Raw genomic sequence first — 17,258 nt, forward strand, 5'->3', positions numbered from 1 at the left:
CTCCCCAGATTGCTTTTAGACAGAGCTTTATTATATGAAACTAGTCCAGCCCATGGACCCACTTGCTTTCCCTCAAGGAGACCATGGAAGAGACGCTTATCATTACATCACACAGAGTTTGCTTTAGGTAGACTCCTGGAGACAATGCTTGTTTGGATTTCTGAATGAACAACAGATAGAATTTTCCTGAGCAATTGGGTCATGTTATCTGGAACACATTGTGAGCTATATATCTGACAGGCTTTCTTTATTCCATCAGTGGTTGTGGTGCTCTAGGCCCTGCTTATGCCCTACCAGGCAAAGCAGCAAGTATGTAGAAAAGGAGTTTCACTGTGATTACCAATTCCTTTTGATTCTTTCATTTCTATCTTACGTTGCCTGGCTTTTAATTTAGTCTGTTTTACCATACTTTAGATCCCCATTGTAAACCATGGGAAAAGGATTCTGTGAAATAAGATATGGTAAGTAAATAACGTAGAAGAGCTCCACACCATGTATTTTTGTTGTTTTTTTAAAAAATTTCAATTATGTTCTTTTGTAATATTCTCCTGATCACAGACCTCAGGTTTAGGGTAAGCAACTCAGAACTGTAGCAATAATAACATAAAATAATTGGAAAATTCAAATAAAGTTGCAGAAAATATTGTGATTGTCCTACTTCATTTCCCTCATGACCCAAGGGAGGTAATGTCCTTGGCATGACAAGACATCCTGGGAACAAGATTCACTTCGGTGCTAATTATAATGAAAAGAGTAAACAGCACTACTTAATACTGAGTGACTTAGAAAGAGAGGCCAAAACTGCTATTGTTTCCATTCTGCTGAGCTCCAAGTTAGCTAGGCAGAACTATTAGTCCCTAGAGGAACTTTTTCTGCCCAGGGAGTTTCCAACTGTCGAGATTTAAGAAGAGAATTGACATGTGAACTCCCATCAAAGTATATCAGAGCAATCTGGGCAACAGAGCACATGAAAACATGTTCAACATCCTTAATCCTCAGGGAAGTGAAATTTAAAACTACAATGAGGTACCTTAGCACCTCTAGGCAAATTAAGGCTCAATCAAAGAAGGTATGGGTAAGGACAGAGGAATAAATGGAACTTCCACGGCCAGCTAGAGGGAATGAAAAATGGTACCACTCTTTTTTGAAATCAGCTCATCATTCTTTAAAAAAGTAAATATACATCTACTGAATGACACATCCATTCAAGAGCTGGAAGAACATGTGCCCACAATGTTCACAGCCAGGAGCCAGACACAGCCCAACAGGTGTTTATCAATAGGTGAGTGGATAAAACAAAATGTGGCATTTCCATAGAATTCAATATTATGTAGCTCCTAAGTTAAATAACAATAGGATTGATATACACTACATAGAGTAACCTTGAAATAATTGCATTGAATAAAATATGTACTTCATAATTTCTCTTATATAAAAGTCTAGAGTATATAAATTGGTAGACAGAAAACCAGAAGTTACCTGGTACACACTGGGGTGGAAAGAGTAGAAAGGAGTGATTACAAATGAAATGTGATGACTATGATCAACAATTTGATTGTAGAAATAGTTTCACATACCAATATATACCATACTTGTCAAGTTGTATACCTCAAATATTGCATCTCAATTACACTTCCATAAGCCTGTTTAAAAACAGTTTAAGTTAAATAAAAGTTGGGTATGGTAGTATAAACCCATAATCCATTGGAGAAGCTCAAGCAGGAGAGTCATGAATTTTAGGCCAGCCTGAGCTACATAGTGAGACTTTGTCTCAAAAGAGAGATAGAGAAAAGGATAAATGAATTAAACACATAAAAAAAACATGAAAGGGAAATGGACACTGGTGGTTCATGTCTACAATTCTAGATACTCAGAAGGTTGAAATGGAAAAATCACAGTTTGAAGCCAGGTATGTGCTAGCACCATCACACTATGTTCTACCCCTGTGCCCACCCCTGCCTCAAACTTTCTTGACTTGCTGAAAAATAGCACCAATAAGCAGGAATGACAGAACAACTTATCCAAGCTGAAAACACTTTTCGGACATGCTATTCTGAGTCCATTTAACTAGAGAAAATAAAGATTACTCATTCTAGCAACCTATTCCAGGAACGAAGTGACTGATTTTTACCTAGAAATACAAGAACCTTTTAGTCAAGATTTTATGATGTCATATACCTCGAATCTTAGGCCTGGTAATCTTGATTTAAAACACAGGAGTTAGGGAAAGCTATAGTCACAAATTTTAGACCTAGAACTCTTATTGGATATCCATTTCTCCATCTATAAAGTAGTTACACCAATGTCAACATAACAGAATTGTAGTTAAGATTTAAAATAAAACCATGGCTTGGAGAACAAGCTTCTAAGGAGCAGAGGTGCTTTAGAAGTGTCCCTTCCTGAGCCAGGCATCAGTGGCTCACATCTGTAATCCTAAGTACTCAGGAGACTGAGATATGAAGATTAAAGTTCAAAGCCTGCCCAAGCAGACAAATTGGAGAGACTCTATCTCCAATTAACCAGTAAAAGGCAGAAGTGCAAGTGTGACTCAAGTGGTAGAACACCAGCCTTGAGCAAAAAAAGCTGGATATATGAGTAAGAGTCTCTGAGTCCATGCATGCTTGCATATTCTCTCTCTCTCTCTCTCTCTCTCTCTCTCTCTCTCTCTCTGACCTTTCATCCCACCACATACTTTTTTCTCCTAGGAAGGGGTAGGGAGTGTGAGCAGGAGCTTCTGCTCTTCTTACCTGGAGCCAAAGTTTGTCATGCTGAGACCACTTCCCTCCAGCGATGCACTGAAATGTGGCATTCTGTCCCACATTCACCTCGACATTTTGGAGTCGCAGGAAATGAGGTGCTTTTCCTAAGACAGAAACCAAAGGGCACATGAGGCCAGGATTCTATAGCCTGCACTATTTCCCTATTGAGGATGGAAGTCGGGGTGGGCACTGGGTAGGGAAGACTGTACTTGGGAATCACCGGGGCTTAGGGATGAGGTCATGGATCAGGGGCTTAGGGAAGAGGGGATGGATCAGGTAGTGAATCAGGGCTGTTCTGTGAACTCACACATTTCATCTGTCTTACTTCAGCCTCACAAAATCCAATCCCTAGGGCCCTGTTGAGAAGATAAAGGCTCTGAGGTGGCACAGTATGGCAGAGCCAGACACCCAGAGAGTGAATGAGACAAGACAAGAATCCAGGTCTCTGAGATATTCAGGATCCCCGTTCCTAGCTAGTGTGCAGTGATGCCTATTACATTGTGTTCACCCTGACTGTTGAACCTGGGGCTGCTGCTGGAGGCCAGGTAAAACCATGGAACCCAATACTGGAAAGAAGGAAGACAGGAGGGGAAGGGTTTCCCACTAGGCTTTCCTGAAGCCTTCCTAAACAAACACAGAAGGCTGCAGTGAAGCCCCTGGGCTCAACACATTCCCTTGGCCTTGTTGCTGCTGCTGCTGACCACCAAAGAAGAGAATGCTAGAGTTGTCCTTCACTGAGTGCTTCTATGTGATGAGAGCTATGTGCAGTGTCTTCCAGCAATAATCACTTTGCCAACGCAGTGGTGGTGGCTCTATCTCCTGGGTTCAGAAAGGAATAGATATACAGAGAGTTCCAGAAACGTGTATATGTGCACAAAGGCCCAGACTTTACAGTCTTAGCTGTAAGCAATGACACCTCCTGAGCATGAGTGGGAGTTGGAACACTGATTCAAATAAAAAATTGGTGCCTTTGGGCAATAGGTCCCATGCTGATTATTTTCAGCAAATGTAGGGTCTGTGGTTTTGTTTTATTTTTGCTTTTTAAGTTGAGCCATTACTGGGGCTTGAACTCAGGTCCCTGCACTCTTGCTTGGCTTTTTGCACTCAAAGTTGGTGTTCTACCAGTTGAGCCACTCCTCTACATCTGGCTTTTGGTTGGCTAATTGGAGAGATGGGTTTGTCTGATTTATCCACCTGAACTTTAAACCTCCATCCTGGAATCTCAGCTTTGTGAGTATCTAGGATTACAACAGGAATGAGCCACTGGAAGCTGGCTAGCATATGATTTTGGATGGAGAACTTGGGATCACCTTCTTTCCTTTTTTTTTTCTGTCGGTTGTGGGGCTTGAACTCTGGGCCTGGGTGCTGTCCCTCAGCTCTTCAGCTCAAGGCAAGCTTAAACTACTACTGAGCTACAGCAACACTTCTGGTTTTCTGGGGGTTAATTGGAACTAAAAGTCTCATGGACCTTCATTGCCCAGGCTGGCTTTGAACTGCAATCCTCAGATCTCAGCCTCCTGAGTAACTAGGATTACAGGTATAAACTATGGGCACCCGGCTCACCTTCTTTCTTATTTGTGGAGACTGGTCTCCTCTCTCTCTATATATATATATCATATCAATGATGATATATATCAAATAATGATATATATACATATACATATATGTCATCAATATTAGAGCTCCATCCATTGATAACCAATGATTAGATGAACAAGTTTCTTCATATCACAATAGAGGATCCCTACCACCATCAACAAAACATTTAGGAAATGGGGACTGAAGCCCCTCCCCAGAATGAGACCAAACAAAAGAGTTCTAAGAAGATGAAAAGAACCCACCAGGACCTCTGGCCATCTTTCCAGAGAGAGACAAGTATTCAGAGAGATAAACAGGAACAATAATATCATTGAAAAGTCCTCCAGTGTCAGATCTGATGACAAGTGCTTCGGGTGTTTTATCTAATTTAATTTTTCATGGCCTCCCTGTGAAGCAGATGCCAGTATCATTTCCTTACTAGAGAAGGAGAAACCAACGATCAACAAGTTCATTGTTCCCAAAGCTATAGAGCTTTAGCCAGAGACGGGCAAAGAACTGATTCCAGTTCTATTTTAGCCCACACTTTGGCTTTTACCTCGCTCATTCTCTTGCATCCTGGGCATTGGGAGTGAAGATGCTGTCATCAGATAAAAACCTCAGGGGCCTGAGAAAGGGCTCTCAGGCAAGGCTGTGCTGTCTCTACAGGCTTCTCCACTTGCTCCCTAATATTTGAGAAGTGATCCCTTTCCTTGCTGTTTTTCTCCAGGGGCTTTATGCTTTGAACTCTCTTGTCTACCCAACTGTAAAGGACCTGCAGAAGCCAAGAACCTTGGCTTGATCAGGGACACTTGCTGTGAGAACATTTTCTCCTTCTGTTCAAGTTTTTTTAAATCATGACCACGGCTCAGAGACCCTACTTGCACGGCCTCGGGTGGGTTTCTCAGAGTTTAAGATCCCCCCACCTGCCTTTTAGCCAGCCTGACAAACATCATGCTGCTTTGATTGCTTGAAATTGTTTCCTTGTGGGCTCTCCTGTATAATTTGGTCAAGTTATTTTTGGAACTATCAGTTCGAGTCAATTCTTCAAGGGGGAATAGAGTGAACCTTTGTATATGCCACAGGTTTAAAGGACGAAGACAGCATCAGATCTGGATAGGAAGGGAGGGGGAAGCATTGACTCCAAGGCCGGAAGCTCAGTGTTGGGTTTTAAAAAGGGCTGCTCTTCCCTCCCTTTTGAGACTCTGGGCAAGCACTAAGCTCTGGGACATGAACAGTGAGAGATGGATCTTCTCTAAATCAATGGTCCCTTGCTTGTTTCTGACTTCTTTCCTTATCTCCCTCCACAGCAACAGACCTTTTGGGTTTTTTTTTCTTGTCAGTTGTGGGGCTTGAACTCAGGGCCTGGGCCCTTTTGTTCAAGGCTAGCACTCTACCACTTTGAGCCACAGTGCTACTTCCAGTTTTCTGGTGGTTCATTGGAGATAAGAGTCTCACAGACTTTCCTGCCAGGGCTGGCTTTGAACTGCAATCCTCAGATCTCAGCTTCCTAAATAGCTAGGACTATAAGTAGGAGACACTGGCACCTGACTAGCAAAAGATCTTTTATCTTGATTCTCTAGTCTGCAAGCCCTCTCCTCCCTCCCATATAGATGCAAAATATAGATGTCTCACGGTCCCTGGTTAATATTCAGGCAAAATGCTGTGACTTACAGCAAAGATGTGGAACCCATATGCCTACAGGGAGCTGCCAGTTATGTGAGTTAATGAAGTGGTTCAGATGTAAATCAAAAGCAGCAAAAACACCACTTCCTTGCCCTGTCTTTTGATTTCCCCACTTCTGATAGTGACTTAGAAATGAATGTGTGCTTGTGTGTTTTTTCTGTATAGGGAAAGAGACAAGGAAACGAGCTTCAAGACTGGGAAGGCAACCGGAAGCAGTGATAACATGGGACCTGGAGCTCCTCAGAAAGGGAGAGGCTGTCAAGTATGTCAGAAGGGTAATTAGTTGTTACTAAACTCCAGGTGTAGGTAAGAAGGTTTTGCTAAGGACTGTCAATCATCTGATTTGGCCAGGGAAGTAAGAAATGCCGATATTATGGAGCTCTCGCATCTTAAGATCTTGGCTGGATTTATTAAACCACAGGTTTATCCAAACTCCAGAGGTAGGCAGTTTCTATCAAGCCTGTGGCCTCTGATACATATTCTTATGTAAGTTATCTGGGAAAATCCCCATGGTTCAGGCTTGCCCACATGGTCCTCCAGAAATACAGTAATACTTCTACATAATATGGCATGAGAATCAAGGGAGAGCTGGCCTGGACCATAGAACTCACACCACCACCCTCTTCTCTCTCAGCATTCGGTCTGCAGGCCCTTACGATCTCATCTCAGCTCTACAAGGCCCTGGATCACCTCTCCTATTAGCTTTCTCTCTGGGGGAATCCTCCTTATGAGAGGAACCTGCTTAGGCCTCTTGTCTGGGTTCCTAGCCTCCCTGACTTGCTTTGTCCATCATCCTCTTCAGCCAAGCAAGCTTTCCATGTTTACGGCCCCAGCCTCAACCTCTGAAGCTCTAGGAGAGAAATTATTCCACTAACTTTAATTTAGCCAAACAAGGCTGACCTTAGGACCTAGGCCTGACACCAGCTTATGATTTTAAAATGTCCCCTCAGCTCCTCCAAAATGGGATCCTGCTGAATGGGGTTAAGAACAAACTGGCTGTGCAGTTGGGGCAAAATGCCTCCATGTTGGTGACATTTAAGCTCCTGAAGATGTCAGCATAGCATCTAAAGACGTATTGTTGTGCCCTTTATCACGCTCTTTAAGCCTGACAATGCTCAGTAGGAGCCTGCACAATTGAACAGAAATGCTCAGGACATACATTAGAAATACACTGCAGATGCTCTGTGGGCTCAGGAACATGGCCCCATAAGCTTGTGACGAGCTTAAAAAAAAAAACAGGTTTGAAAAATTCTAAAAGTCAACTTAGTAGTTAGAAACTTTGAAACCCAGTGGAAAATCACGCTGACATTTATCATACATCGTTATAACTGCAATGGCCCTGCTAATGACAAATACTGAGAAACAAGCAGTGTGTGGTAACCAGGGCCAAAATATTTTTGGAATCACACACACACAAAAGCTAAATGGGCTATAAAATATAGACAAGAAGTTTCAGACAGTAAGAGAAAATAATTTCTTTTGTGTGTCACACTGTTGGATCACTGTTTTGGAACATCTCAAGACACGCGTTTAATGGTACAACTTCAGTCGTAGTGCGTGGAGGGCAGACACAGGCCCCGATTCTCTAGAAGTTTTGGGATAATTTATGGAATCAGTTATTACTAAACCCTGGTCATATGTTAACAGAAAACATTCTGAAGGACAGGAGTAGAGAATTAAAGTGCTTGAGGACATAAAGGAAATGCATATTTTTTAATATACTTAAATTTTTAACAATCTATGAGGAAAGTCATAAAATTCTGAGGCTAGGAGGCCCGCAAAGTACTTTCTGCTTCGAGGACAGCTGCAGAAATGGTAGCAGGCTGTATGACATGAAATCTCTTAAGTAGCTCCCCGGCCCAGCGTGTATATGTATAGTGGGGATTGCAACACACATGCTCAGTTAGCTTCAGGTCCATAGCATGTGTAAAGGTTGGGGGGAAGAGTACATTCATCATGCATGCTCAGTTATCTGCAGATTTTCACCACCTTGCGTAAGCCAGCCATTTGAGAGTGACATTTTGATCCCCCTCTCCCCCTCACTTCTCACAATCTGAATCATCAATAAGACGAATTGGCCCTAGTGTTCTCATAAGTCTCTACCCCAGCCACTACCTGCCATTTCCAGGTTCTGCTCTGTTCTCGCAGTGATGACTGTCCATTATGAATTGAATTGGGCCCATCGCCCTAAATTGAAGATCTATCCCCTAGCGCTTCCATGTTTAAGAAACAGGACCTTAACCAAAGCTATGTACATATGACCATATAAGATGACGTTAAGTGAAATGAACCCCAAGATGGGGACACAACTTGGTTTTTTCTTTCTTGCTATTGTTTTTAATGTATCTAAAATGTACTATGTGATTTTTCTTGTTTCTCTTGTATGTTCTTCTCCCAGGTATAACCCCTGTCTTCACTGTATTTGATGTCGGTGCCCTGCATCTTGCATATACATTTTGCTAATTTAGGGAATGGAAGGGAAATAACAAAATGCTGAAACAAGGATACAAGTTGACCCATTGTAACAATGAGATGTGCAAGACACTATGTAGAAAACGAACTTTACAACTTGTGGTGAGGGGAGGGAGGAGTTGAGGATGTAGGGAGGGAAAGGATAGTAGGGGAAAAACAAAGGAGGAGGTAACAATGCTCAATAGGATATGTACTCATTACCTTACTCATGTAACTGTAACCCCTCTGTACACTATTTTTACAAATAAAAAACATTTTAAAAAAGAAACAGGACCTTAAAAGAAGCAACTACATTAAAGTGTAGTCCTCATCTAACCTGACTGATGTTCTTATAGGAAGAAGAGATGTGGAAAGAAAGGGGAAGGCAAGGGGCTGGGAAGGTAGCTCAGTGGTAGAGTGCTTGCCTTGCATGCATGAGGCCCTGGGTTCGATTCCTTAGCACCACATAAGCAGAAAAAGCTGGAAGCGGTTCTATGGCTCAAGTGGTAGAGCGCTAGCCTTGAGCTGAAGAGCTGAGGGACAGCACCCAGGCCCAGAGTTCAGGCCCACGACCCACAAAAAAATAATAATAATAATAAAGAAAGGGGAAGAGAAATGGCTGGCTATCCACTTGCTAGGATTTATGAAAACCCACATAATTAAGGCTTGTCAAGATACTATTAAAGATAAAGAAACTTGTAAATCTAGACAAACAATGTACATATAGCCGTATGCCAGCCCTGGGGAGTGTGGTCTGTGAAAAACCAAGTTTGGCAACATTGTGATCTTGGACTTCGCCCTTGAAGAACTGTAAGAGGAGGCATATTGGTTGCTTAAACACTCAGTCTAATGTGCAAAGAAAGATGCCAGTCCTCACACCATAATACATCCTCTGCTGCGCATCACAGAAACACCTGACTGCTTGTTTTCTTTTCCATTTCTTTCATTTCAGTGGAAGTCTACAAGAACAGAGTCTGCCTTGCACACTCCATAAATAAACCCAGCACAGTACCTGGCACTAAGCATGTGCTCAGTAAACACTCTTTGGCTGATGAATGGATGACTCTCTACTGCCCTGGTCCAGGCCAGCACTATGTCTTCTATGATTCTAGAATGTTCTTGCTCTTGGGTCTCCTGAACTTCCTAGAGCCATTCAATTCATTTTCCAGAGTAGTGTGAAGTGATCCTCTCATGACTGAGGCCATACCAGTCCTGAGCATGTACCCGCTCCAGCACTGCTTCCTGGCACCCAGTGAAGATCTAAACCGCAAACGCCAGACCCCAGCTCCATGAGGCCGCCTTCTGTCATGTTCCATGTGTTCAGGAGCTCAGGCAGCATCCAGCCGCTCTCATTCCCAAGCCCCTGAACTTGCTACTTCCTCTGACTAGAATGTTCCCTCCCCCAAATCTTCACATAGTCAACTTCTTCCTGTGATTCAAGCCCCAAATCAGCATATCATCTTCAAACATACCCTCCCTTCCTACTACCTAAGAAGCCCTCACCCATGTTAATCATACCCACAGTACTTACTGCTAAGTACATCTTAGCACTTACTGCTTATTACTTATTCCTCTCTGAAATCACTTATTACTTATTTCATATTAGTTACTTAAAAAAAAATAACACCTTTCTTCCCTCTGGCCATCCTGCCAAGTAAACACCATGAAGACAAAGACTGAACGGTCCTTCCTCAAGAATTCACGATGCCCAGGAAAGCTCTTAACACACAGCTCAATTTACTTGTTGAAAGAAGGAATGCGTAAAGTGCTGGGCTACCTGTGATTCAGTGCAGGAGCTGTGGAAATACCCCCAGATGACTGTGTCCACCGCCAGTGTTTACATATATTTAAATGCAGTTTTCCCCATTCCAGCCACTCATGTGCTTTCTGGGAAGTTTATGTGGACGCTGGCTAAGCACTGAAGTTGAGCTTGGCCACAGCACACCACGCAGGAGAGCCTGGGCCATGCCCACCTGAGTGATGGCCCATTTGCTGGGTAACTGGCTCTCAGCAGTTCTATAACCACGCCATCCATGCATCTCAGAGGGAGGAGGAGGAGGAAGCCCTCAAGGGAAGCAGCCCCCACGAAGGGAGAATTCTAAAAGAGCTCTGAGGCTTTGGTGGTAGAAAGCTATCCGAATGCCTTCCATGGAACTAAATTCTCTCCTGTGGGGCTAAATCAGAGAGAAGGGAGTTATTTGCTGTGAGGACAAACTATGGATCGTGTTTGGAGCTAAGACGGAACTTCTACTAAGAGATGAGTGTCAGATTATGATGGTGGAGGTTGAACATTGCCACTAGAGTGCAGAGCTCTGGGACCCAGGAAGAGAACGCCATACCAGTTTCCGTGTCCATTGCTAGAAAGATCAAGTCTAAATATCAAACACTGGATGAGAATCAGAACTCGGGGGAGCATGCTTTATAGGACAGACAGGTGCCAGTGGTGCCAGTGAAATTAAGAGGCCTGGTATAGTAGCACAAACTTGTAATCCCAAATACTTGGGAGATGGAGGCTGTAGGAGGACCACAATCTGAGGTCAATGCAAGGGGAAAAATATGAGCCATGAGCTGAAAAAGGAAAAAAAAAACCAATTAAATGGATGGAGGTGTGGCTCAGTGGTAGAGTGCTTTCCTAGCAAGTATGAGGTCCCTGAGTTAGAATCTATCTCAACTCTTAAAAAAATGAAAACTGTGCTGTGGAAACTTTCCTGACATCACTGACAATCTTTAGAACAAAAATCATTCTCTAATAAACAGGTGACACAGTTGACATCCAGGAGTCAAAGGTAGAGAATATTCAATCCAGTAAGAGGCCTCCATTTGCATGTCTGCCATATCAACCCTGCAGAGCTGGGAATCTCTGGACTCTTCTCAATAGAAGGTCTGGCTCAGCAGACATTGCCCAGGCACGACTGAATGGAATACACACTGCACATTGAAGAATATCTAAGGCTTAAGACAGAAAGCAGAGTAGTGACTTAAGCCAGAGTAACAGAGTCCAGAGTATCTCTTCCTGAGACGCTGATTCCCAGGACCAGGGTCTCTCTTGCATACACACCAAAGCCAACATCCCCAAAGTATTGTTTGGAAATTGTTCCCAATTCCTTCAACAAAAATAAATACTAGAAGGTAATGAGGCACAGCATAACACTGTAGTGGCAGGAAGAGGGGGAAAAAGTGATATCTGAAGGCCTGACTGCTTTTTGAAGTAAGAAGAATCATCTCAAAGCAACATGATGGGACATCTAAGTACCCCTTCCAAGTCCTGCCATCATCCTTGGGCATATCCTTTTAAATCCAGTCCTCCAGCTAACGGTCTCAAGATACGATGCCATCATAGCTACCTACACCCAGGATTTGGGCTGTTCTTTGATTTGGCAGGATCTAGGTTTCTCTACTGAGCAAATCCATTCAAGTATCTTCAACAAAATGCTTCAAAGAGAGAGGGCAAGTGGATGGACACTAAGGAGCAGCATGCCTTGAAGGACTCTTGACACTGTGCCATAAGTACGAACCACAAGGAGAAATCTCTTCCTATGCCTACATGGAGCTGATGAGTGTATTTAGAATTAATTTTTAAAGAATTATTAACTTTGGGGTACTTTTCCTGTGTGAAGAGTATGCTAATTTGCTCAGTGTTTTGGTGTTGTTCTTTTATTTTTTAAGACAATTGTACAAGATTCTATCCAAGGCCCTCTAATTCTTCCACTTCAGCAGTCTGAATCCCACTAATAAACAATCAGGACTTTAGACTACTTTAATAATGGAGAGAGATTTCAAACAACGATGTTCATGCTCTTGCTCTCTCTTTCTGCAAATTCCTGGAGGTGAAGCCTGTTGAACAGGCCAGAAAAATTATGGATTTATTCAGGACTGATTACATTGGGTATGTAAGCATTTTTGAAGGATAGAAAGAGAAGAGAGAGAGGGAGGTAGGGAGGGGTCTGTGAGCTGAATGAATAGGGACATTGCAGCTGGGCTGGGAGAAGAAGACAGACTTACTGCATGGATGAGCAAGGACCCGGACCTCGTCTACTGCAATGTAGCCGGGATGACCCTTCAAAGAGACGGATTCAAATATCACCTGCAATACACAAGGCAGGAATCAGTGTCACAGAAGCAATGGTAAGCATTCATTGTAGAAAGCTGCCCAGACCCTCTTTGGTTTCAGCTCTCATCAGAACCAATCGAAGAGCCCTTGCATCGGGGCAGCATGCCACACTGGCAGTCAACCTGGATTTCCAAAGCAAGGCAAAAAGGCCACACTCTGGTGACTACCAAATGAAGTCAGCCACATAGAACATTTTTAATAGGTTTCAGAAATAATATTTGAATGTAAGAAAAACAACCCCAACATAACCTGGGCCTCGATCTGCACCTTTCTCTTTGGGACTCCACATGAAGCCCAGTAAAGAACTACTTCCTAATACCCTGATTTCTGTATATGTGCGCATATGTGCTACTACTGGGGCATGAACTCAGGACCCCAACTTCTGCATTCTACACATCCACCCATCCAATCCCAGCAGAGGTAAAATCTTTCCTCATCCACCCATCCAATCCCAGAAAAGGTCGTAACTTTCATCATCCACTCATCCAATCCCAACAGAGGTTACATCGTCAAGAAGGCAAAAAGACTTCTAAATTCCCACCTTGACCTAATTTTCATTCACACTAACTACAAATGCCAGTGACCTTGACCTTGACCTAACCCCTCCCCCACATACTGCATTTTATTATTCTTCTTGGTTGTCTTTCCTCATGTTAGTACTAGTGTTTGAACTCAGGGCCTTGTGTTTGTCAGGACTTGATCACTTGATTCATGTTCCTAGCCCTTTTTGCTTTATCTTATTTTTGAGATAGGTTCTCATGGTTTATCTAGGCCAGACTGAACTACACTCCTATGCATGCTTCCTTTGTGGCTGGGATGACAGGCATATAGCCCCATGCTCAGCCTCACTGGTTTAGCTCTTTTTGCCCAAAGTTAGCACTCTACTACTTGAGCTACAGTGGCAATTCCAGTTTTCTAGTGGGTATTAAGACATAAGAGTTTCATGGGCTTTCCTGCTTGGTCAGGCTTGAACTATGATCCTCAGATCTCAACCTCCTGAGTAACTAGGATTACAGGTATGAGCCACCAGCACCTAGCAATAATAGGCTTTTAAAGTGGACCACAACCAGTCAGAAATCAGTGCCACTGTCCTGGTTCAAACTGCCATCATTTCCCATCTCTACCTCCTTGTGAGCGCCAAAATGGACTCTTTGCCCTCCAGTCTTCTACTCCTCAGCTCATAAGATCAGTAATGAGACAACTAGAAAATCTTTATGTAGAAGGTTTTCCTTCTTTTTGTAGTTCATGTGATGCAGGTCAGTGAGTTCCAAGGTCAATATTAGTGAAGCCCAGAACTCCATCAACTGTGACAGTGAGCTAATTAAGCCCTGGTGGAGAAGGTGTCAATGGTGGTGAATATCAACCTTCTTGGGTGGTAAGATATATCAGTGAAGTGGTCGCATGGAGCTTAGGTGAAGTGATTGGAGATGACCATTTTACCAGATAGGACAGCTGCCCCAGTGCAATGACCCTTCTAGAAGAGTGGTTTGTTAAGATAGCAGGTAGGTTCAGAGAGAATGAGCAAATCAATTGTGCAACAAATGGGGAAAGCTTGCAAAAAGAATGACTTTACAGGTCCTTTCTCCTGCAGAAAGGGAAACCAACAAAACAATGTTCTATGAGGAAACAATTCAAAGGAAACCAAAAACAATGTCCAAAGGGAAAAAATGAAAGAAAATAGAACATATAAAGTAAATACATTTTAAAAGAAATAGCATGAAAGCATTCACACTGTGTAATTAAAAGAAATGACAAAAGTAAGGAAAAAATATTTCTGTTTTGACAATAAATATAAATGGGTTAAAACAGGGAAAAGCTCCCAGACTGTCTAAATAATCAAAGTCTAATTGTATGCTGTAAGATAAACACCTAAAACAGAATGACTCAGTAACCTTAAAAATAACAAGTTGAACAAAGACATAATAAAGAAAGGGAAATAATCACAAAGCAGTTGTTGTAAAAAAAATAATAATAATGTGAATGCCTCCAAGTAGAATCTTAACCAAAAAAAAAAAATCAGAACCACTAAGTGGACTGAAATAGTCAGTTACTGAATCTACTAATCAAGAGACATAAAAGGAAAAAAGATGAAAAAAACCCACAGTAGTTGAAAGCTTTAACCTATATTTTAGATCTAATCAAATAAAAAAAAACAGCCAAGATGTCAAGCATTTCTGTGTAACCCCCCGACACACACACACACACACACATATCTATATACAAACACATCAATATATTTACAAAGCTTATGCTAATGTAAAGAGAGTGAAATTTCTGCTCAGAAATAGGTTTATAAAATGATCATAAACTAGACCACAAGTATAATGTTAATAAATCCTTCAAAGAAGAGAATTGTATAGAGTTGAGTTTCAACATTTCCTAAGCAATTCACTGAAACTAGGAAATAATGACAGTCTTAAAAAATCAAGTTCTTAAAAGTTATGCTATTGTATAACTTCCTAATGACTATGATGTCAGAGTGCGTTTTGTACGTTCACAAAAGTCTGAAGCAAAATGGAAAGTGGAGTGACAAGCAGAGAACAATACATGTAATCTATATGCCAGCTAAAAGGAGTATATTTGGTCCCAGTATTGTCAATCAGCAAAAGGAATGAATAAGCCCTCCACGAGGAAAACTGGCAAATGATTTTGGCAGGAAATTCATAAAAGACGAAAGCAGGAATGGTACTAAATCTGTGGATGCAGATTGTCTTAAGTATTACAGGAGACAGGGAGAAGTTATCTTAGAATACTCTTGCAGCCTTGGGTAGAGATGACCATCACCCCATCATTGTGTTTTTGTATTGGGGGAGGTCCTACCCAGGATCTAACCAGACCTAGTTCCTAGAGACATCATCACAAAGAAATAGGAAGGAAGATCACCCCGCGAGTTCTGAAGAAAGAGAGAACAGTCATCTTTGGACCAACAACATTCATCAAAATACCTGCTGGGCGCCAGTGGCTCACACCTGTAATCCTAGGTACTCAGGAGGCTGAGATCTGAGTCATGGTCCAAAACCAGCCTGGGCAGGAAAGTCCATGAGACTCATCTCCAATTAACCACTAGAAAATCGGAAGTGGAGCTGTGGCTCAAGTGGTAGAGCGCTTGCCTTGAGCTGAAGAGTGCAGGGACAGTGCCCAGATCCAGAGTTCAAGCCCCAGGACTGGAAAAAAAATACCCAAGCCAAGGAATAAAAAGAAAGAATTTCTAGAAGAACTGGAGTACTGAGCAGAGGGGCTTGGGGACTATGTTCCTATCTCCAGGGTTCATGTATGGCAGGTAAGTGGAGATGGGTAGTGGTGTTCCTGACAGTTTCTGAAACAGAGACACTGAATCTGGGAGCAGAAAGCCTAGGCTGGGAATCCCAGTGTCTCTGAAGAACATTGTTTAAGTACAAGATTGCTATATGGACTTACCATTAACTATGCATGGCCCACCTCTGAAATCCCACTCAAAACTTCATGATGCAGAGTTTGGGGAGATCAGCTTTAAGTCCTGTGTATCAGAGTAAGCCAGCAATTATTCCTAAGAGAGGTTAGACATGTTCATACTCAATCCCTCAAAAGATCGAGTTGTTTCCTAACAAGTGGGGCAGTGTCATTCTTTCTGATGGAGGCATAGATTTCCATTGTGTATATATACCACATTTTCTTAATCCTTTCATCTACTAAGGGGCAAAATTATATTAAGTGAAGTAAGCCAGGCCCAAAGAAACATAGGTCCCATAGTTTCCCTTATTTGCAATAACTAGTATATGTCTGAGTCAAGCAGAAAAGGTCAGATAAGTTGATGTTAGGGGAAGGAACCCCAAGATAAATATTCAAATGTGTTTTTTTTGTTTTTTTTTTCCTTTTATGCAATTGTTTCTAACATATTTATAAGATGATTTCTATGTTGTTGTATGTCCCTCCCCCACGGTATAACCCATGCTTTCACTGTATTTGATGTTGTTATAATTTGTGGAGGGGAAGGGGAAAAACAAACCATTTCACTAGGGATACAGGTGGACCCACTGTAACAATGAGATGTACAAGTTGTTATGTCGAAAAACGAACTTTACAACTTTGGTGGGGGGTCAGGGGAGGATCAGGTGGAGGGAAGAGGGAATATGGGAAGGGATGGGAAGGGGAAACAAAGAAGAGGCAACAATGCTTGATAAGAAATGTACTCGTTATCTTGCCCATGTAATTGTAACTCTGTATTCTCACAATAATAAATAAATACATAAAAAAATAAATAAGACAAAAAAGATTGAGCTGTTTGTATGTTTGGAGGAGAGGGTTTTAGAGACTGCTTTATTGCTTTCATCATTTTTGGGGGGGAGTGAGGAGTGTGTACGTGCGCATGTTACCAATACTGAGGCTTGAACTCAAAGCCTCATACTCTTGCTTGTCTATTTCACTCTAAGGCTAGGGCTCTAAACACTTGAGCCACAGCTATACTTCCAGCTTTTTTGATGGTTCATTGGAGATAAGAGTCTCAGATTTTTCTCCCTAGGCAAGAGTCTAACCTAACTCCTCAGATCTCAGCCTCTTGAACAGCTAGGATTACAGGCCTGAGACACCAGTATCCAGCTCTTGCCTTATCTTTTGTAATCCTTGGGCAGGGAACACATATTGAAACAAAACTAGAATGGCCACAAACATTTCCTTAAAACATAAGAGAAAAATGATGG

The 17,258-nt window shown here is 42.2% G+C and overlaps 1 protein-coding gene across 2 annotated transcripts in view; it reads right to left on the reverse strand.

Moving 5' to 3' along the window:
* Positions 1-17,258, reverse strand: part of Ptprt (protein tyrosine phosphatase, receptor type, T) — a 718,198-nt gene that overhangs the window by 629,401 nt on the left and 71,539 nt on the right. For both annotated transcript variants that reach the window (XM_013010741.1, XM_013010740.1), the window contains exons 3-4: positions 12,474-12,555; positions 2,748-2,863 (exon numbers count right to left, since the gene is read on the reverse strand). In XM_013010741.1, the coding sequence (XP_012866195.1) occupies positions 2,748-2,863; positions 12,474-12,555 (198 nt within the window). The remainder of the gene's footprint in view (positions 1-2,747; positions 2,864-12,473; positions 12,556-17,258) is intronic.

Source organism: Dipodomys ordii, unplaced genomic scaffold (genome assembly GCF_000151885.1).
Source record: "Dipodomys ordii isolate 6190 unplaced genomic scaffold, Dord_2.0 Scaffold13, whole genome shotgun sequence".
Lineage (NCBI taxonomy): Eukaryota > Metazoa > Chordata > Mammalia > Rodentia > Heteromyidae > Dipodomys > Dipodomys ordii.